The 22,197-nt window shown below is 44.7% G+C and overlaps 1 protein-coding gene across 1 annotated transcript in view; it reads left to right on the forward strand.

Moving 5' to 3' along the window:
• Positions 1-22,197, forward strand: part of LOC138481718 (mediator of RNA polymerase II transcription subunit 1-like) — a 1,164,040-nt gene that overhangs the window by 634,309 nt on the left and 507,534 nt on the right. The window contains exon 11 of the mRNA XM_069613834.1: positions 14,077-14,185. Within this exon, the coding sequence (XP_069469935.1) occupies positions 14,077-14,185 (109 nt within the window). The remainder of the gene's footprint in view (positions 1-14,076; positions 14,186-22,197) is intronic.

The following is a 22,197-nucleotide window of genomic DNA, read 5'->3' on the forward strand; positions in this document are numbered from 1 at the left end:
CAGGCTTGTACCAAAGGTAAAACTTGTATTGCCACCTGTAGTCTTAATTGTGTGTAGTGGTCCCTAAGGGCACTGCACAGGATTCTGCCTAACAGCCCTGGTGACCATGTGGCTATTCTATGTGTGCAGAAGTAGGAGTCTGACACAGTGGTGGCTAGTTTGTTGGCAAAGACCTTTATTATAAAAGTAAAGACAAGGATAAACTATCTTGCCCTATTTCTATGAGGGGTTGCCCTACCTCAACAAAAACGCTAAGGACTCGGTCAGGATTTCTTGTAAAGTAAAATGTCCACCGTCCTCTGTCCAAACCATTTTCCGTCCCTTAGACTAAACTAAGGAAAACTTCCCATCTTCTTAATCCACATGGAGGATTCCCTTGTTCTGGATACAGCCCCTGTAAATTTCAGTTTGTGGTGTGAAAACACAAGTGACTCTTAAGTATAGTTCCTCAGTATCAAATGGATGAGTCTCTTCGCCTTGTTCTTGTCTTCAATTCAAAACTGTAGCGCCAATCCTGCCAGGCTTGACTATTGAATTCAGAATTCCAGCAAATGTCTCTTCCTTTAGAAGAGGGTCCTCAACCACTTGTTTCAAATTCTTGTACTCTTTTCACATGCATCCCAGATCCCTCTGGCTTGTCTCGGATTCTCCCCGACTCTTGTTGTGTGGGTCCCAGACACCTTTTATATTGTCTCAAGCGCTCCCCGACTTGATGTGGGCCTTGGCCCCATGAACATGTCTCTTCCTCTTGTATGGTTCCCTTACCCATGTGCCTTGCTCTTGTGGGCCTTGCCCAACCTCATATGGGTCCCAGACCCTGGTGTGTTCCACTCACAAATACTCTATCCTTACTTCACTCTCATTCGATGTCCAACTGAACAGACCTGGTGTACTCTCCTGCCAGGTACTGTTCCACATAGGATATTCTATAAAGTTACTTTATGTATTTCTTTTCCCTTTTATTTCTTTCGGGTCTGCGATCCATTTGTTTTGAGTTTGCCTCTGTGGTTCACTTGGGTCCCAGACCCTTTTGTAGTGGCCCCAGAGGACACTTGGTTTACTCTCCTGCCAGGTGTCCACTGATGCAGCATATGACTGTATGCATATATTTCTTAGTGTCCTTGGCCCATGTATTATCAGCTTCAGTTCATATTGGGTCTACGACCCTCCTCAGGTTCCCCTTGTTCGGTTCCCAGCCCCTCTCATGCACCCAGGCACCACCTGTACCTTGTTTTCGGGTTCCCTCTGTGTGGTGTCCTGCTTGAGGTCCTCTGACTCTCTGGACAACCTTCCGATCGTCCTCTCTCGGCTCCCGCTGTCGTCTGTGTCCCTGGTTAGCCTCCAGAGACATGGGCTGCATGGCTTCCCTCTAGGAGGTGTCCCAAGGCTTCTGCTTACTTGGTTCTTTTCTGCTTTCTTGTAGTCTGCTGGTTCATGGCAGCACATTTAGAGATGGCAGCTCAGACTCCACCATCATACCGATCTGCAGCTTCTTCCTTTGTCTCTCCGTCTGCAGCATTAAAAGTTTACTTTCGTTCCTCAGGGGCAGGCTCGACAAATGGCTTAGTCCTTCTAATTTGTAGTCCTGGTAACCAATAGGCAGTCTCCTGCAATGAGACTGCGTATTCTGGTTCCTCTAGGTATTCCTCATTGCTTCATCTTGGCACAGTACTGAACTGATGAGAATGATAGAGTTCAGTATCACTCTTCTTCATCCCAGTATTCTCTTGGGACTTGGTTTCCTCATCTCTACATGGATAGAGGTGGGTAGTACCATAGCGTACTGAGTGAGGTGAAAGGAAGGAGGGAACAGAAATGAAGGATGGGAATACTGCATTCCCCCAAGGTGATTGTCACTGTGGAGGGCTTCCCTTACCATGAGATCCACCCGCTGAGTACCACGCTCACGGGTATTAACGGGTAGTGGCCTCACCTCCCTCCATGGAACAGTGGCAATACCCTGGTATTCATCACACTATCCACTCTAGTGAAGAGTGTTACTGACCACTGGCTCCAGTTTCAACATGTCCACGAGGCCACTGGTGATTGACCACCAACGCGCTCTCCCCTGGCAACCATCCCAGCATCTTTCAGGGTTCACCAGGGCAGCGACAGGGGAAAGAGGCCCCTTCTCCCAATGCTTTAACACACTAATTGCAACCTTAACAGGATTTATGACCCCTAGTGAATTTCAATATAAGCTTTTTGTTATTCCTTTTGGATGTCAGCTGTGGTATTGTATCTGTATCTAGGTTGCTGTAGATGGGGATAAACTATTTTTTCTAAATTAGACATATCCACTTGCGACATTCCATATGTTTTAATTCTTAATGGTGAGTACCAATAAAATAAGAAAAAAGGGTCTTCACACTTTTCAGATTTCTTTTCAAGGGTATGTCTTTTTAATCCAAACATAGGTTTTTTGTTCATCAATTTTTACTCCTCATCAATTTTTTCTATCTACACGTGTTTCACCCCTGTCACAGGGGATCATCGGGGGAGATTTATCATACTGTTGTAAAAAAAAAAAAAAGGGAAAATAGAACAAAATACATTTATCTTACACTGTTCAAGGATAGAAAAATGTTCAAAGAAATTTTTTTCAAAGAAAAACATTTTTTGAAGTATTCCTACTGTAGTTCACACCTATAAGCTTTAGACATTCTATTATAATCCAATTTGGTTAATTTTTGATGTTTCTCCACTTTCATAATTGTTTGTGTCATATCAAACATTACAACATCTCAAGTAAACGATTATGGTACACAATGTGGCACTCACCTATTTTGTAAACTTTGGGCCTGCTTTGCCAACAATCAAATTTGTTTCCAAAAATACTTTCTGTGGGTTCAGCTATACAGATTATTGGGTATATTGCCCTGTTTTAACAGAGAAGGGAAATATCTTCCATAAGAATTAGAAATAATCCGATTCTACTTAAAATAGCTATCTAGGTATTATTGAACCTTGGGGGAATCAAAGGATTCAAGCGCTTACCTTTCACTCTTTTTAACGAATCGGCTTTCTCTTCCTTGCTCCTTGTTTCGGCACGCTCACTATGCTACTCGTGCTTGTTTATATATGATTTATGCGTCTGACATCATCACGCCCACGTTCCTGCGTGCGCGATCACGTCATCGTTCCCTGTGGTGGCCATTTTGGGCACTTGGAGATTCATATATTTTATTTACGAAGCGTGGTGTTTTTTCATTTTACTATTTTTACGCAATTGGTTTTATTTTACAATAATGGTAGTTCCCCATGTTTTTATATCTATCATTTCTTCATCTAGTAATTTTAGTGATTATTTTTTAACGGTTCTCAATTTTGTACAAATTTTGGCAGGCAATGCAACTATTTTCCCATTTTCTCATTTTTTACGAGTCATTTTTTGAAAGAAACTTATAATTCCACAAAGGTAACACATTTTCCATTGCTTATGACAGATTAATATGATAATTAAATGGTTAGTTATAAAGAGAAAAGATAGATTACAAGTGAATATAGAGAAATTAAAAAAAATTAAAAAGTAAATTAAAAAAATATAAATTCTAAACTAAATCATAACAGTTTCTGGAAATTAATCCATCTTATGTTAGGTCTTGGTCAGCCTAACATTTACATTCTTTTTCAAAGCCAATTGCAAAGTTCTGTTTCCGAGTTCAATCCAGTAAACAGATCCATTTGGATTCTCTTTGCCTTAGGATTTGTTCTTTATCTCCTCTAGGTAGGTCTTCAATTTTGTCCAGACCATACATTTTAAATTTCTCCACCTTAAGCCCTTGGTGTTCCATCATGCAATGTAATGATAAAGGATATTTCATGTCTTTATTTTTTATGGCATGTAAATGTTCAAATGCCCTTGTCTTTAGGCTTCTTATATTGCTACTTATATATATTCTTGAACAAATACATTTGATGGCGTATACCACAAATGTACTGTTACAATTGAAAACGGTTTAATCTTGTGCTCTCTTCCATTCGGTAACTTTATTCCTTTCTTTCCATTTACCATTTGTGGGCATAATTTGCAATTACCACATTTGAATGATCCACAGATTGGTTGCTGTTTTAGCATACTTCCTATGTCTGTTTTCTCTATGGATTTAAAATAGCTTGGGCTTAGCTTATTCCGTAGTGTTGGTGCTTTTCTATAGCATATTCCTGGCTCTTCATCAATATGTTTAGAAAGATCTTCATCTAGTTTTAACACATTCCAATGTTTTTTAAGGATTTTTCTTAATGTTAAAGCATCTGAGCAATAGGTGGTGATGAATCTTGTTTTCATTGGTTGCTTTTCCATTCTAGGTTTATCTTTCAGCAGATATTCTCTTGATCTTATCAGCTTTTTTGATTGATTCCTTTATTTTCTTTGGTATGTATCCTCTTTGTGTGAACTTGGAAATTGTACCCTCTGTTTGATTTAAATGCTTCTACTGTACTACAGTTCCTCTTTATCCGTAATATTTCCCCACAGGGAATATTAGATATATGTTTCGATGGTTGCTTTGGGCATGCATAGACTGTTGCCTGCTGTTGGTTTGACATATAAATTTGTGAGTATTTTGTCTCCTGCTGCATAGATTTCGAGGTCCAAGAATTGGATCTTGTTTTTGCTAAAACTTGTAGTAAATTTCAAATTGAATTTATTATCATTTCGATACTCCACATATTTGTTGAAATCTGTTTGTTCTCCTTCCCAAATCATAAAAATCTCATCAATATACTGACCCCAAAAGATAATATTTTTGGAGTCGGTAAACGCCTTGCGTTTCCCTGCATGTTTTATTTCAAAGTATCCCAAGAATAGATTTGCATACAATGGGGCAAATTTGGACCCCATCGCGGTGCCTTGCTTCTGCCTATAGATTTTTTTGTTAAAGCAAAAGATGTTATTTTGTAGGGCGAAATTCAGCATTTCCAATAGCATGTTATTCTCTTCTTTGTAAGAGATGGATCTCGTTTTCAAGAAGTATTCAGATGCAATGATTCCTTGGTTATGATTGATACGTGTATACAATTGTGAAGAAATCCTCCATGGGATAGGGTGACTTAACAGCTACCCAGTGCCACCCTTGGAGATTGACCCACGTGAGAGGGCCTGGGCTCCCGCCAGCTCCTCTGGGATCATTTGCGTTACTGCACTGTATGGCACAAGGGCACCCTTTTTCTGCCACTTTTGGTTCGGGGATCGAAATCTAACTCCCTTTCAAATGACTGAGGTCAACAGAGGCCATCCCCCGTCCCTTCCGAACGGCATTCGCCCATCTCTTAGGACCGACTTACCCATGTTCAACTGCTGTTCACAGGGAACCCTTCTCCACTTCAGCCTTCAAAGTACTCTTTTGAAATGTTGCCACCAAGATCTGCACCTGTGGCGGCTACACCCAGGCCTTTGCCCCAGGCATCAGTGCGCACCACAGCGGCTCTTCTAATCATCACGGGTTCGCCCTGTGGCTCTCAGCAATGATGATGAGCACCGCCAATGGCCTAGTATGGGCCAGAAGCTCCAGGGCCAGTTCATTAAGCAGGTGAGTTGTTACTCACTCCTTAGCAGGTTCCATCTTCCATGGCCACCGTCCTGCTGTCTGTATCAACCAACACCTTTTCTGGGGTCTGATGAGCGTTGGCATGGTCGCCTTAACCCAGTGTTGGGTTCATCCCGAATTGCCTGTTCTGCTTCCCAAAAGTGGCCCACTGTGCACTTGCATTGGACGCCTGGCTCCACACCAGTGAGCCAGGATTTTCGCCCCCTTTTTAAGTTTGAGAATAGGTTGAGATACTATCACCTCCAAGACCTCTAATCACTTGCTTTACCAGGTGAAAGTGAGGTTTATAAGCACCAGTTCTCCTGAGGGTAACTTCAGAGGGAACCAGCTACTAAATGGTTTGATTAGTCTGTTTCCCTGTATCCAGGTCGGACGACAGATCTGCACGTCAGGAACACTACGACCACCACCAGTGTTTCCTCTGGCTTTGCCCTGCCCAGGCATTGTTCACCGCCATTCGGGTCCTATATGTAAGGAAGGCATGGTATCAAACAGTAAGACATGCACAAGTGATCACAGTTCAAGAGTGTTTATTGAACTTCAAGTGGGTTTGAAAAACGATTCTCTAATCCTAAATCTAAAGATGGGAGCAAGCTACGACCGTCAAATAATAACGCAGTCCTAGTCGAATCTGTCAAAATAAAAGGTCCTATACTAATAAACCTATTTCCAATCCTTCTAAATACAAATTGTGTGGGTAAAAATGTTATGCAAAAGAAAAGTGTTCAAGAAATGATATGTCAAGGTATTCAAGCCGTTGGCTTCTCTTGCGCACATTTTCAGCACGGGCAAGGTGGCACACTTGAGCTTAGAACACACTCTGGCTTCTCTGGCACAAGGATGCAGTTCAAAACCTCAACATCAGGGCCTTCCTTGCCAAAGTCACTTTGCCATTCGAAGTCTCTTATTTCAGACGGCCTGATGCAACACAACAAACATTAAAGTTCCTTTCTTCTTAGGATTTCACATATACAACTTATCGGGTGATTTACTGTTCACCCCGGGTCCTCCTTCGCCACGCTCAGACCCACTTAGACACAAAACCTTCAATTGGTCTCCCTCTGCCGGGCTCGGACCAAATGGATCTACTTTTCCAAACTTTCTCTACTTCATCAAAATTGAAGTCTTTCGCAGAATTTTGCTTGTCCCGCCGCACACAATAACCCACAATAACTCATTCTCTTTCCTCTCATTCACTTTTGCCACTTTTCAACTGGATACCTTACAGAGACCTTTGATTGAGCACCCAAGTGGTGTCGGACCCCTCAGTCAAAGGTATTGTATCTTGTTTTTAATGTTCAATCACTCATCAACTGTTCATCTTTACTTGTGTCTCTTATCAAACTTGTTTTAACCATGTTCGTTCCAGCACTAGCTATACAATTTCAAAAAGGTCAAGGAAACCTACCTGCTTGCGATCCCCTTCTGTTTTGTCGCCTTTGTTCTCTCATTCAGCTGCTGTCGCAAAACTGCTGTTTCCTTGTGTGCTTTGCCTCGCTCATAGTGTGCTCTCGTGCTCCGCCTTTTATCTGTGTGGGGAAGCTTAATGAAAGTCCGGTGTTTGTGATGGTCAGTAATTGCCTGGCCATTGTATTGGGACATGTCAGGTATACTGCTCGGGTGTTAGTCTGTTTTCTCTCATAGCGGGCTGGCCATGTAAACTTGTTCATGTTGTAAAAGGGTGGGGGTAGAGTTCCTAAATATCCTACCTGGTAGGATGAGGTAAAGGTGTTACAGGGAAGGGGATACCGCATCTCACCATCCGGTGTCGCACTCCTTGAAGACCCCTCACCCAGGTGTTCCTCCAGCACTGGTCCACCCCCCAGGAACTGGATCCAAAAGCGACAGGCGTGTCCTGGGGACCAGGATGACAGATCCCCGTGGACTAGTGGCTGAGACACCTTCTGGTTTCTCACATATCACACATGCTCAGGCTCAACTTCCCTAACAGAGCGAGGTTGAGGAGCCGGTGGTGCACCCACAACGATATCTGCCTCCGTTTGTGCACGCCAGCCCTCACCTTCATTGTGCCAGGGGTTTGGTACTGGCCTCTAACTCGCATACATGTTTGACTTCTTGGTCTGTGTTTGAAGACGGCTTGGGTGGGTACCGATATGGCTGCAGACTCTTGGCGGCCTTCATGGCCCTCCCTGCCCAGCATCACGGTTGTGGCCCACTGAGGACAGTCCACCCCAGTCACAATCCCCATCACTGACCCGGTGTCCCCCACCACCCCGAGAGGGACCGGGATGGTTGGTGGAGGAGGATGCAGCAGCGGTAAATCTCCCTCGGCCCCACGGACCCAGCGAGACTGCAGCCACTCTCCACCCGATCGGAGAGCCAACCCCTGGGACCTTCTCAGCTGACCCAGAGCCAGTTGCAGTGCATCACCATGGAGGAAATGCAACCTGCAGTGTGTCATAACCTCCCCATCCTGAAAGTTATGGCATACATGGAGATACCAGCGTTGATTATTCCAACACGTTTCCCTTGGAACGTGCATTAGCGGTCTAGTCTTTCACCAACATGGCTACCTGCCGCAACTACAAACAATGCAAATGCTGATCAGGCTTCGCGTTGCAACCCTGCTCTTTCTCTTAGGGGTAAGACGCTGTTTGGACCTCTCCAGCTTTGTTTCCCATTTCTGCATCTGCGCTTGCACTCAGTTCTGTGCCTGCTACCCTCGTTCATGCTCGCCTGCCTTTCCTTTTCAGCCTCTCTACTTCTGCCTTCATGCCTGTTATCTTGCTCCTTAATATTGCTTCATTTCTCCTTTTTTCCACCCAGAAGGAGCCAGAGCAGGTTTAATCTTGCTCCCCTACCATTGCTGCCTCACTCCTATTCCAATCCATCAGGAGCCAGACCTTATTCACATTTGCCAATTTGAACTTTTATTTTTCTTCACCTTATCAGCTTTTTCCCCATATTGGCTGTATCTGGGAGGGAGGCCATTCTTTCCAGTCGTTCACATCCGGCAGGTCATAGTGACGAGGACGTTTCTGAGAGATTGCCAGGAACTATGGCTAATGCAGAACAAGTCAGAGAAGTGCTATCTGCTATACAGGATATGTGTACATTGGGTGGTCCTGTCCTCCCAAATTCAATGCTGCAAACAATTTTAAGCAGTAAATGATTTAACCGTCCTAGGTGCCCCATGCATTGGTAGAAAATCCATATCATGAGGTGAAGAAACAACCATCAACTATGTTTGGTTTAGTGGTAGCCTTTTTATTACTTTTGTGGCTATTCTTATGAGTTTTGCTTAAAAAGCATTCAAATGGAATCAAATGATTGGGTTAAAAGAAAAAAGAGAAAACACAGAAAAACACCATGATTTTAACATGACATAACTAGGTCAAGAACTGGTCAAAAACTGTGTGTATAAACGAAAGAAGAAGTTAACAGTACTAAGGTTCAATTCTTCACAGGTCTGTATATACAATGCACAGTGACTCCTTATGTTTATAAGGGATGAACTAGAGGTATACACAATATTGCTTCATAATGATTACAACCTCATAGTGTCAATGCTGTAAGGTATTGTATTCAATTAGTTTTTTCATACAATTATACAGACCAATAAAATGAACAAAACAGCAAGTCCTTTTAATGTAGGGCACTGGTATTTAGCCCTAGAAGGGCTAATGTAGACAGTGGTAGTTGTATCTGTCTATATTGAAGTGGTTGGAAATGATGGCCAGCGAAGGCTGATCCAAGACCAAGAGAGACTGGTCCGATCCAAGACCAAGAGAGACTGGTCCGACGTCTAATAGAAAATAAAGAAAATTCAATGTGTTCCTTGAGTGTGGTCTTTAATCAATTTGCCAGGAGGATCACAACGTTTCGATTGTTATGATTCACAATCTTCTTCTGGGGCCTTATATATGCAGGTCTCCCTAAAGGTAAAAAAAGAAGAGAAGTGTCCACTCAGAAAAGGGTACCAAGTGTTTCTATGGGAGTAAAAGTGTGAGAGGAAGGATAAAAACGCACTATGTAAGTGCTGGTACAAGAAATTAGTGAAGGGCTGTGGGCCCTAACAGTCTAGCAACTGACCTTTCCCGGAAGCTGTGTGGAAACTCCTATGCTTCCAGAGGTTTGTAGGGGTACTGGGCAAAGACTGTAATCTGAAGTTTTGGTCTGTGCTTGCTCTTGCTGGCATCCATATAGGTGACAGGGTGCCTGGGTCGACTTGGAATAGCAGACCCTCTGGTAGAAGGGTACAACAAAAGGGTTGGGAAACTGGGTTAGTAAAAGGGGGAGACTCTGTTCTGGGATAGCACAATCGGCAAAGGTATATGCATAGAGTGGCATATATATCTGGAGTCAGGCCCTCTGGGGGGGCTGGAGCGGGCTCACCTGTGCAGGGCTTCGTTTGAATGTAGCTCATTCGGATTCGCCGTGAGCTGGAAGTCTGGTGAGGTCCCGTAGTGTACTGGAATGGTGCTGTGGGAACACCTGCTTATGCGCATGCGCGCGCGATTAGTGTGCTTGAACGTGTGCATGCGCGGAGCCCAACAGGTGTCTGTGGCTCACACGTGCGCGGAGTGTCGCGGAAGGGTGGCGTCCGTGACAACCTTGGAGCTAGGCAAGCTGTGCCAAAAGCGCATGCGCACAGGGCGAGTGTAGGGTCCGTGTCATTGACAACGAGCCCAAATACAGTGCTACTGTAAAGGAGTATGGGGGGAACTACAAATGTGTGCGAGGGCCATGTAGAAGGGCCCAAGTGAAGGTAAGGGGGCTAACTGATGGAATGTCAGTCCTAATAGGTATGCTAAATGTCAAAAAACCTGAGGTGATGTGGGCAGATCCTGCTGAAATAGGATGAGCCTGGTTTGCCTGGGCTAGGTAGTGAGACGCTCCAGAGTGGGAACGAACAGGGAGACGAGGCAGGGCGCTCTCAGGTGGTGGCTTGATAGTCCATGGGGGCTGCTTCGTTAAGAACGTTAGTCAGGGTTTGTAGTTTAAATATCCACCAAGATTCTTAGAAATTAAGAGAGTTGGAGATATTGGTGGTGCCTATGACCCGGTCAATCACCCACCATTTGAAGGAGTCATGGGCATGTTGTAGTTCCATGAAGTGTGATACCAGGGGTGCAGTATGTACTTTACACCTGATCCTTGATTTGTGCTCACTTATTCTTTTGTGTACAGGTGTGAATGTTTGTCCCACATATCTAAGTTTGCAGGTGCATTCAATTAGATGGATCACGTTGGTTGTTTTACAATTGGTGAATTGGCGAAGCTCCCGTTCCCTGTCTCCTATAGGAAAGGATTTCATTTTTTGCATCTGGTCGCATGCCAGACATGTACCACATGGATGGTGCCCTCGGGTTTCCCGCATATTACATAATGTAGATCTTGTAGGCTTCCGTCAGGACCTGGCATGGGTAAGGAGATCTTTCAGGTTCTTGTTCCTTTTCAGGGCCATCCTAGGCAATGGTTCGTCTGGTAGATTAAGTTGAACAATAGGCCAGTATTTTTTGATCATGTGTCTGAATTGAGAGGTGTTCACTCCGAACGTTGAAATGCAGGCCAGTATATTCTCTGTATTTGGGTCATGAGTTTTGGGAGTGAGCAGCGTTTCTCTGTGTGTAGAGGGCCCTCTTCATGGTGTTTTTGAGCAATTTTTTGGGGTAGCCCCTGGTTTCCAGTTTCTGCTGTAAAAGGTTTGCGTGGATCTTGAATTCTTCTGTGTCAGTGCAGTTCCTACGTATTCTGAGGAATTGTCCGTTAGGCAGATTGTTGCGTAGGTTCTTAGGATGATGACTATTGTAATGTAGGATGGTATTCCTGTCTGTCTCTTTTTTGAAAATAGAACATTTCAGCTGGTTGTTGTTGACGCTGATTTAAAGATCCAAGAAATTGATGCTCATGTTGCTGTGTTCCATGGTGAATTGTATGTCTTCTGATCTGCCGTTGATCCATGTGAAGAAACCCAGTCTTTTGCTGTTCTCTCCTTCCCAGATAAAGACAATATCATCTATGTACCTGCGCCATGAGTGGATGTTCTCCTTAAATGGGTTGTTCTCATTAAGTATGAAGCTTTGCTCATATTCGGCCATGTATATTATTGCCATGCTAGGGGCGAATGCTGCGCCCATGGCGGTTCCACAGATTTGTCGGTAGAATGACTCATTGAAGCTGAAGAAATTGTTGGTAAGTGCTAGTTCTAACAGCTCTACAATGAAATTGATGGGCACTCTCCTTTGTGTCATATGTAGAGTTAGGTGATGCCTGATGCATTCAATTGCTTGATCTTGGAGAATGCTAGTATAGAGGCTCTTGATGTCCATCGTGACTAGTTGGTTCCTGGTATTGTCAAAAGGTTGGTGTTCAAAGGCGGAGATGGTCATCATGGTGTCTTTCAGATAAGAGGCTGTTTGTTGGCAGAGCGGTTTTAAAAAATAATCTATAAATTGGCAGATGGGTTCCAGGATGGAGCCACAGCTGGACACTATCGGTCTGCCTGGCGGCGTGGTGGTGTTCTTATGAATCTTCGGTAGTGCGTAGAAGGCGGGGGTTCTCCCCTCTGTAGTATTGAGGAAAGCCTCTTCTTTCTTGGCGATCCAGTCCCTTTCCAGGGCTCGGTTCGGTCACTAAAGGAGGTTCGGTTCCCAGATGATCCTCTTTGCTCCGGCGTGGGCCCGGAGGACGTGGTACCCGGACCTTCTAGACTTGTCCATCTGCCCTCCACGTCGCATTCCCTACCGAGACGATCTGCTCTCACGGGAGGGGGGTCAGGTTCTCCATCCAGAGGTCAGATACCTCAATCTTCACGGTTGGCTTCTGAAAGGTTGAGGTATAAGGATTGGGACCTCCCTGAAGACGTGATGGAGGTGTTGCTCTCGGCCAGGCGGCCGGTAACTAAGTCTCTGTACCGTTGCCATTGGAAAAAGTTCTGCAACTGGTGCAGAGTTCAGAATGTGGATCCTTTTGAATGTGACATTCCCATGGTGCGGTCTTTTTTGCTTTCTTTGGCCCACAGGGGCTTGCAATTGGGGACCATTAAATGTTACCTGGTGGCGCTGTCCATATTTAAGCGCTCATCTGAAGAGTGATCCTATTTTAAAATTCCTTTAATTTTGCAGTTTCTGAAACAGCTCACTAATGTGTTCCCTCCGTCACCTTTTCTGGTGCCAGGTTGGGATTTGAACCTTGTTCTTAAGTTTCTTATGGGTGCTCCGTTTCGAGCCTTTACATTCTTGCCCCTTGAGGCTGCTAACTCTGAAAATTGTGTTTTTGGTTGCGGTTACTTCTGGTCGCAGAGTGAGTGAGTTACAGGCACTTTCAGTTAGACCACCCTTCACTGTGTTTCACAAGGACAGGGTTGTCCTTAGAGTTCGTCCTTGTTTTCTTCCGAAGGTGGTTTCAGAATTTTATTTGAGCCAGAAGGTTGTTCTTCCGGCGTTCTATCCTCCTCCACGTCCTGGTAAGGAAGAGGAGAGGCTCCATAGGCTTGATCCTCGGAGAGCGTTGAGCTTTTATATTTCGCGCATGTCCCGGGTCAGAGTGGACGATCAACTTTTCATTGGTTCCGCTGGAAAGCGTTTGGGACAAGCTGTGACGAAACAGACTTTGTCTCGTTGGATTATTTTAGCTATCTCCGAGTGTTACCGCTTGGCGGGTAAGGACCCTCCGGCTGGCTTGCGGGCCCATTCTACCAGAGGAGTGGCTGCGTCTACTGCCCTGCAGAGGGGAGTTCCTATTCGTCACATCTGTGATGCAGCCACCTGGGCTTCAGTACATACTTTTGTACGTCACTAGTCCCTTGATTCCATCAGAGGGCAAGATCTGGCCTTTGGCAAGGCAGTTCTCTATTCCGCAATTTGATTGGGCATGCTAAATTTGTATTCTAAATTCTTTCCCACCTCCTTGCCTGGTACTGCTTTGGGAGTCTGTAATAGATATGGAATACGTCGGAGGACCCAATCCCCTCGAAGAACAAATTACTTTCTTACCTGGTAACGTTCTTTCGATAGGATGGTCCGACGACGTATTCCATATCGCTCCCTCCCTGCCTTCCCCGCTGCAGAATTTCTTTTACGATTGCAGCTTGCGTTCCGCAAGGCCTTGTGTGTCTGACTGGCAGAAAACTGGTGGCACACGTTCTGGGAAAAAACTGTAACTGAGTCTATGGGCATCGTGCGTCCTACTTATCACATCGGGTGACGTCGGCCGTTGGAGGAGGTCCTCCGGGACGGCGCATCGACATCATCGACGCAGGACGCCAAAGATTTTCCGAAGCAGCACAGCTGTGGACATTACCTGTCATAGATATGGAATACGTCGTCGGACCATCCCATCGAAAGAACGTTACCAGGTAAGAAAGTAACTTGTTCTTCGAATTGCATGTTTTTACTTTTGTCGATCTAGTAATTTTCTCTATTCTTTTGGCTGTTTGCCAAATTATATTTAGTTTCACAGGTCTAGATGCTGTAGCTTCTTACAATTCATAAAGTATCTCTCATAAGCAGGCCAAGGGACTGTGACCTTACTATTGAGCTTTTGCCTTATTCCTTTCATACAGGAGCTGCAGTCTGTGGAGTTAAAGCTTTGGTGACTGTTGGCAGTTCCGACGCGCTCCATAAACTCCCCATCATGTCCTTACTCGCAGGTTCTCAACCAGTGGATTCCGGGTAAGGATGACCAATTTCCACACCTTTGCATTTGTGAAATTTAACATTAACATAATGTAGTACTAGAATGTTGTGATTGGTGTTGGGTGTGTCATCATAAACGCGTGAATAAGCACTGCACTGTGCATTCTAAAGCATGGGCCCATGGCACTGTCTAAAAAAATCTGTCTAGCAGCAGCACAATCGCGTGTCCAGACTCTTTTGATTGGAGTGGCCCAAGTGGGGCACCGACTTATGATGGGTGGCATCAAGTACGAGCACACACACACACATCTGAAAAGCATCAACTTACTATTTGTCTCCACTACCCATATCTACTTTAATTGCTGACAGTGTCTTTTGCTCCTGCGTTTAAAGTTGTATTACTAACATTACAGTGTCTTACATTCCATAGTTAAGGATAATGGGATGGCAACTGGGGTGGCCAATCAGATTCCAGGGGTAGCCTGGGCCACCCCATGCCACTCCCTAGACACGCACCTGCAGCAGCAACTGTGAATGGATAAATGCTATTTACGTTCTTTAGTATGTGTTTTGAAATGTTTTGGCACTAAGCCAATAGATTTCAGCATCGTGAAACTTGCCAGTTTTCTTGCTTTACCTTTGCATCATTCCCAGATTTCATGGTTATGTTTCTGAATAAATTTGTACGTGGTGCAATAATCTAATATTTTTAAACAGCCCAACTATTGTGTTATGGAATGCAGTAGCATTACTTGGTCAAACCGTAAAAAATGTCTATCTTACCACTGTAAGGTACTCATGATATCAAAAGTGTGACAGACACACGTGATGAATGTTCCAAAACCTTCAATGTGTATTTAATGGGTTGGATACTGCCCGTCTAGCCCTATATCTATGATGGGTGTAGTCTCACCCATCAAATAAAAAGAAAAAAAAGTCCTTGTCGGTCTTTCAGTCAAAATAAAGGACTACCTAATAAACCTACACTTGCCCTAAGTCTTCTACAATAACTGGGTCAAGGGGTATGCAATGAAAAACGAAAAGGTGAATCAAAATAAAGTCAGGATAGCAATGGAGCTTATTTCGCAACTCCTCATCGGGATTATCAGCAACGCGTCCAAAACCCCTGGAGCTGTCCCTCAGCTCCTCTCTCCAGGTTTGAGCCACCTTTGATTTATCCGACTCTCGTGTCTTGGGACAGTTCGTATACAAGTTTCTCAAAAGCTTGTCATTCATCGAAATCTTTTAGATCGCCACTTCTTTCACAAAGGTTCTCTTTGCCATAACATGTTGGATCACAGTTTACTTCCTTTGTCTTCTCCGGGGTACCTTCCCCTTTGCTTTAGCAGCACTTTAACTCTCTGGGGTTTCTTCCCCAACACTTCGTTTCACACAACTTAATTTCAAACAAGTTCAAACCAGACCGCTCAGATTTCCCTCGCCTGAGTCTGTGTCTCTTTCGGTATTTCACTTTTGGGTTCACAACAATTTCCCCAGGTTTGCCTCATTTGGTTTTGAGCTCTACTCTTGATGCATTTCACTTCGAAGAGGATTTCACAGAACTTCAATCGCAACTCCCCTTTCTTTGGGAGAGTCAGTTCACAGAGGCTTTCGACAAGGCACTTTGTTTCCGATGGACCACTGTGTTACTTTGTATCAAACTTGCAAAACTAGAATCTTTGTTCTCACTTTCAGCCTACAAGTTCCATAAGGCTTTGCTGTACAATTCTCTTTATCACAAGTGTTACTTCGCAGCCTCTCTCGGTGCCCTTTTCCTCTTTAGAACACTTTCTTTTTTTCTTCATTAAAGTTCATCACTTTCATTTGAAACTACATTTCCAATAAGGCCTCCTTCTCTTAGGCTATGGGTCTGTATATTCAGGACTTTCGCATAGCTTTTCCCTTGCTTTCTGGGCTTCAATAGTGGTGCTCACATTCCAATCTTCATTTATAACAAAATGCTTTCTCTGAAGCTTCCTTTCATGTGCGCACCAGGTTTCACAAATACTCACTAGTCACTGCCTTATAGGTTGTTTCCACCGCTCTCACCGTTGGGTCAGAGTCTTCCTCATTGCCCCTCTGAAACCTGGGCTTCGCTTCACACGCCCAGGGGAAGCAAGCACTTCACAGCACACAGCCAGCAGGCTGCAGTTTGCCTTCTCTGAACCTTGGGAGACATGGTTTTCAGCTATTCTGCAACCCCTCACAAATACTGGGCCAGCGCCTCACCTCTCCATTCAGCATCCGCTTCCTCTGCTGCTTCTTGCTTCTGGGCTCTACAGGTCCTCTCTGCCATTCCAGCTTGCTCTCCCTCTTATTTCAAACCACACCTTTTATACCTGCCCTGATAGCAAATGGGTTTCATGTGTGAATGCTGAACCTGAATTGCCTGACTCTGCCTGTCCTTGTTAAGGGGACAAAATGGAGAACACCCATGGGAATCAATGGCCCATTGACTCCCCTGGGTAATCCTTATGTTTCGTGGTCTGTTCTTCATCCTAGTGTTTGGGAGCTGGGGGGAGAATGAGTGGCAAGTACATAAAGTCTGAAGTTTGTATTGGACAGGGTTTTGATCTTGTAGAGTTTTCTACACATCGTGGGGATGAGATGTTCTAGTCAAAATGGGGATAAGAATAGGAATGATGACTGGGATATATAGTCTTTCCTTTTCCTTTTCTTCCTCAGTTTTACTTTGTCCTGTTGACACCTCAAATGGTTGCGTGTTCGTTTTGAGGATTGGTTGGGATCTACAGCGAGAGGGGGATGATGTTTTCTGCCTATTCTTTAAGGGAAAGTACTGGGGTAAGATGGGACTTAGATGGTAATAACCCATGAAGCGTGAGGGTATGTCGGGTAGGGGGCTATAAGAAGGGGGAGGGATATCATGTCTCACCCTCGGGCGTTCTTCCCTCACCCCCCAAGGATCCCCTGCCTCGATGATTCGCCCTCACTTGTCCGCCCCCATGGTTGGGATTCATGAGAGATGGCCCTTCCCTGGCCACCAGAACAAAGGATCCCCGGGGATTACCTGTGAGAACGCCCTCAGGTTTCTCACACAACTCAGTGGCTTTTGTGTTAAAAGTAGCATTCCATTGTAAGGCAATATGCAATGTGAATGTGTTCTGTGTACAGGGCAGATGTCCGTATAAAAGTGAATGGCTTATTCGTATACTGAAGAGAGAACAGCAGCAGAGCCTGCTGCAGATGTGGGGTCATGTGGGGGCCCATTTGAACATGTTTGAGGTACCCCTTCCTACAGATGGGACAAACTGAGACACCCTGGGGTTCTTAGATCTTAATGGTGACAGAGGGGTGAGTTGTTAAAGGCTGCTGATTTGTCAAAGGACAAGCAGCCACTGGGAGCTAAAACAATGGGGTCCTGATTCACAAGCATTTTTCAATGGCTGCATCCTATTTAAAAACTAATTGAGAATCAGGCTCTATATTTCCACTGAAAATCTACTTATCACGTTGCTGATAGAGTGATTATGCAGACAACACTGGAATAAGTTAAGGGCGGAACAGTGAATGGTGAAAACCAGCCTTTGACCAGTCTCTTTGCCTCTATGCCCATGAGCCTTTGCTGTGTCCTGCTACTTGTCTGTAATTACTTATTATTGCTTTTTCTGAGCTTCACCCTTGCTATGCACCTCTCATGCTATCTCTTCCTTTCCCTCTGGCTCTTAACTCTCCTCTGCTCAGAACCAGATCAACTTTTCCCATACTCATAATCTCTTCTCGTCGACACCACCTCTCTTCTTGCTCCACTACTCTCTCTATTTCTAAAGCCTACTTCAACCCTAACTTCCATTACACTTCCTCTTCTCGCATCTACCCTTTGAGGAGCCATCAATGAGACCCGGACACAGAGAAGTCATATTTGTGGTTCTAGACTTTTATTAAATAATAAGGGTGTGGAAAATGCCTCACTATCCCTTCTTCCAAGAGGTATTTCCCAACCTCAAACAAAACTAAGGGTCTGTCGAATGTCAAGATGTCCAAAGCAAAACTGTCCTGTGCCCGAAATCCTATCCTTGCCCTCACATTCTAAAGTAACTCTAATGTGTAAAAGGGGTAATGTCTTTATTCTTGAAAGGTGCACAACTGTTCAAGTTCAAAGGAAATATAAAGGTACTCCACACAAGTTCCCAATGGATAAGGTTCGCAGATCCACGGGATGGCTCCCTTACCCGGGTTGCTGTCCACGGTTTCTCACAACTCCATAAGGCACAAAACATCCTTGGAGGTTTAAGTAAATAACAAAAAATGCTTCAGTTTCCAAAACAGTTTACATATCGGTTCCAACTATACATAAAACCTGGTGTATTCCTCTGCCATGTTCTTTTCAATTTCAATCTCTCATTACTCTGTGGTTTGGGTTTTTACCTGGGACACTCCGTTGCAAGGACTCCTTTGGATGGCTCCTATTCTATAATTTTCAAACTTGAGCTTTGGCCTGGTGTACTCACCTACCAGGGCTTTTAACATGCACTTGCAGATTTGTGCTTGCCTGGTATACTCTCTTGCCAGGGCTTTTAATCTGCTTACCTTTACACAAGACGTACGTATTTGCAAATGTTCACAAGGGGAGGGTTTTCCTTTCTCTCCACTTAACCTCTCTCAGCCTTTGCTCCCCTTGGTCACAGATCCCAGACTCGTAACTGTTACAGCTTTGCAAAAGTTCACGAGTTGAGGAGTTTTCTCCCCCCACCAGTCCCCCTTAACCTCTCTCGTTTTTCTTCCCAATAAAAAATTCTTTCATTCAATTCTCAATTGGCATTCTTTGGTATTGTTGCCAAAGCGCCCCGGTGTCCCTCTCTTTCTCTTCAGGACTCTTTCTGGAGCACTTCTTGGGTCTGTTGTGGTAAACTGGGGCCAGCGTCTCGGTGCTCCGCCTCCAGTTTACAAGTCCACCGTCGTCTGTCACCGGCCTCCACATCCTTCGCGGCTCCTGCCTGGTGCACAAGCCTCTCTATGTTCCTGGGGCTGAGGCGCTGTTCTCCGGTTCCCGTGACCGCTGACCAGACTTGCCTTCAATCTCTGATGAGCTCCTAGCAGAGCACACCGGTTATTGCAGCAGCCTTCCTGCTTCTGCCTTGAGCCGGTCGCTCCACAGACTTCTCCACAGCGGCTCACCAGTCCCTCGCTTGTCCTCGAGCGAATACGGGTCACCCAAGTAGCTTCTCTCCTGCTTGTTCCAGTACCGCCTTTTAAATCTCCTGGTACCGGTCAAGTGCTCGTAACTACTAGAGAGCATTCTGCAGTTCTCAGCATTGTGGATTTGCATTGCTCCCTTCAGCCTTCTCGTCTCAGTATTTTTTATATGTATGGAAATGTGTACTTTCCTAGATTTTTTTCTACATGATACTGTTAGAGGATTTAAGCAGGTTTTTTGGATAATGGAAGGGAACTTTTACAATAAGCTATAATAGCTTGGGATACAGAGGGAACATACCTAAAAGGGAAAGGGGTATGTGCTTTCGTCTGATGATGCCATGTTATCCCCCTGAGGGTCACCACCTCCATGTGATCCTACTCGTATAGCCGCCCCCAGGGTCAGTATCAGGTAGCGGCTGCCATCCCCTGGCCACATGGGGAGATGCTACTAAAGGAAAGATTCATCACAACCCCAAGCGCCTCTCTATTTCTCAGACTCAACATCGCTCTGCTTCTACATCTCATTCTATTTCTTATGCACAGGAATGTTTGGAATGCACAGTCTGCAATAAAACCTCCTTTACCTCATACTTCTTCCTTTCTCATTCTCCTTCTCTTGACCTCATTACCATTACTGAAACCGGGATCTCTCCCTCCGATTCTGCAATCCTTGCTGCCCTGCCTCTGCTTGGACCCGCTTCGGTCGCAGCCCTTAGCTCTCCGTCAACTCGCAGCGAATCTCTGCGCTACACCTTCCTGCCCCCAAGAGGAGCCTCACTTGAACAGCAAATAAATCCCAGTTGCTTGGAACGCTTCGGCCTCTCTGCAGCTACACTCTCTACTATGGATTAGCTTCCACCGCAGCCCTGCAAGAGCATTTTTCCATAATAGGTCTCAAGCTTTATCAACGGACCCTCCAACTAACACCAGACTCAATTCAGAACATCTAACTAGGGCCTTCATCAACCCTCTGCTACTGGATTTTTCACTACCACATTCCAGTTCGAGTTTGATTCCTACCCCGTTCTTCACAGCCCGGACCAACCCAAGGCTGTCACAATCCTACTGGCCCAGAAGAAGGCTATCCACTCAGAAGCCGAAACGTCACTGCAGCAGGCAAACAACCTGCCTGCAGTCCAACACCAGGGAAGTTCCCTTCCCGACGTAGACCAAGGATTGGCCATCACCCTACCAATGTGTGATATTTTACCTTAAACAACAACATCCTGCTAGATTAACAACCAAGAAGTTAGGCCCCGGTCTTCCCAGAAACAATGCACTTGGAACATTTTCTATGCCTAACTTAAATGTCATGTTCAGAGTTTACAACGACATCTTCTTAGCAAAATGTATTAAATTGTGGTTGCTACTGTGTTTACTGCCTGGCACCCTCTCAACAAAAATGTACTAAATTTGGTTGTTAATCAGTTTGTCGTCACTGCATTACAAATTTGATGTGCAAACACCGGTTGCATTATAATCTATCCAGGTCTTTTTAGAAGACTGCAGAATCAGTTAAACGGCTTATAAGCAACCTTTCCGGTCTAAAATATTTGGAACCAATAGTTTTGAAGAATGTTTTTCATGAAGAAAGTAACCTCTTGGTAGACCCAATATTGCTATCCGCTCCTATTTTAGGACCTACGCTCAGCTTAGATGTGGGTATATTTGGATTTGAACAGTGTCTCCATTCCCTGATTACACAAAATGACAATGTTTTTCCTTTATGTATATATATTGTCCATTTGATTTTCAATTACAACACATGTAAATAAACACATGTCCCCTGAATTAAGGGGTTGATAACAGTTGTTATGATTTATTCAGAAAAAAACTCTGTTATTACTTTAAATGTGAGCATAATTGAAATGCTTGCATGCTGGGATTAGGGTGATTATCTTTAACACCAACACAGTTCCCTGTAAGTAACACATCATTCTACAATTTAAGAATGGTTTAATTTTTTCTGCGGCTACCATCCCCCCCAGTTATAGACGCCTTTCGAAATCCTGCCTACACCTTCACTCACTCTCCCTGCCCCACTGGCAGGGGTGCTGGTGTAGGATGGTTTTCATCCTTTAAACTTCCTATCTGTCCTACTCCCGATCTCACGCTAATTCTCACTCCTTTGAATACACCACAATCACTGCCACCTATGGCATACCTATTATCGCTCTCCACTGGAAAACTGGTCCGGTAGATCAATTATTCAACCACATCTCCCAGCTAATTGACTCTCTCCCTCTCCCTCCCGATCATTACCTATTTGTCATTGGTGACTTCAACCTTCCCTCTCTCTCTGCCGCTCTATCCACTGACTTTAACTCTCTTCTCTGTAACCACCCACTCTTCTGTCCACTCTCTGCCCACCCATTTAAATGGAAACTCCCTTGACTTTATTCTCATCTCCTCTCAACTTTCTGCCTCTAATATCTCCAGCGCTCCTTCTCTCTCCGATCACTCTGTCTTTGCCTCAATATCCTCTCCTGCTTCTTCCCCACTCTTTCCATGTACTACAACTATTACTATGCACATGTTTCCCTCTTCCAAACTCCCAGACTACCTCTGACCTACACCACTCTCTCTCCTCCTATGCGGAACTCAAACTTCCATCCACTGAAGAAGCCTTCACTAACTTGAACACTGCTCTTTATACTTCCTTCTCCTCTCACTACCCTCTTACTACTCTCACTCTTAAATCCTCCTCTCCTCTGCCCTGGATTACACCTTACATGCACACCCTGAAAACAACAATGCAGAAAAAGCTTCACAGTTTACAAAGTTGAAGAAACTCCTCTGATCTCCAACTCCATCTCATTTCTCTTCTAAACTATTCCTCTACTCTTGGCTCTGCCAAATGTGAAATCTAGCTCTCATTTAGTCTTAAGCCT

This window comes from Ambystoma mexicanum, chromosome 5p (assembly GCF_040938575.1).
Source record: "Ambystoma mexicanum isolate Mex_15411 chromosome 5p, UKY_AmexF1_1, whole genome shotgun sequence".
NCBI classification, from domain to species: Eukaryota; Metazoa; Chordata; class Amphibia; order Caudata; family Ambystomatidae; genus Ambystoma; species Ambystoma mexicanum.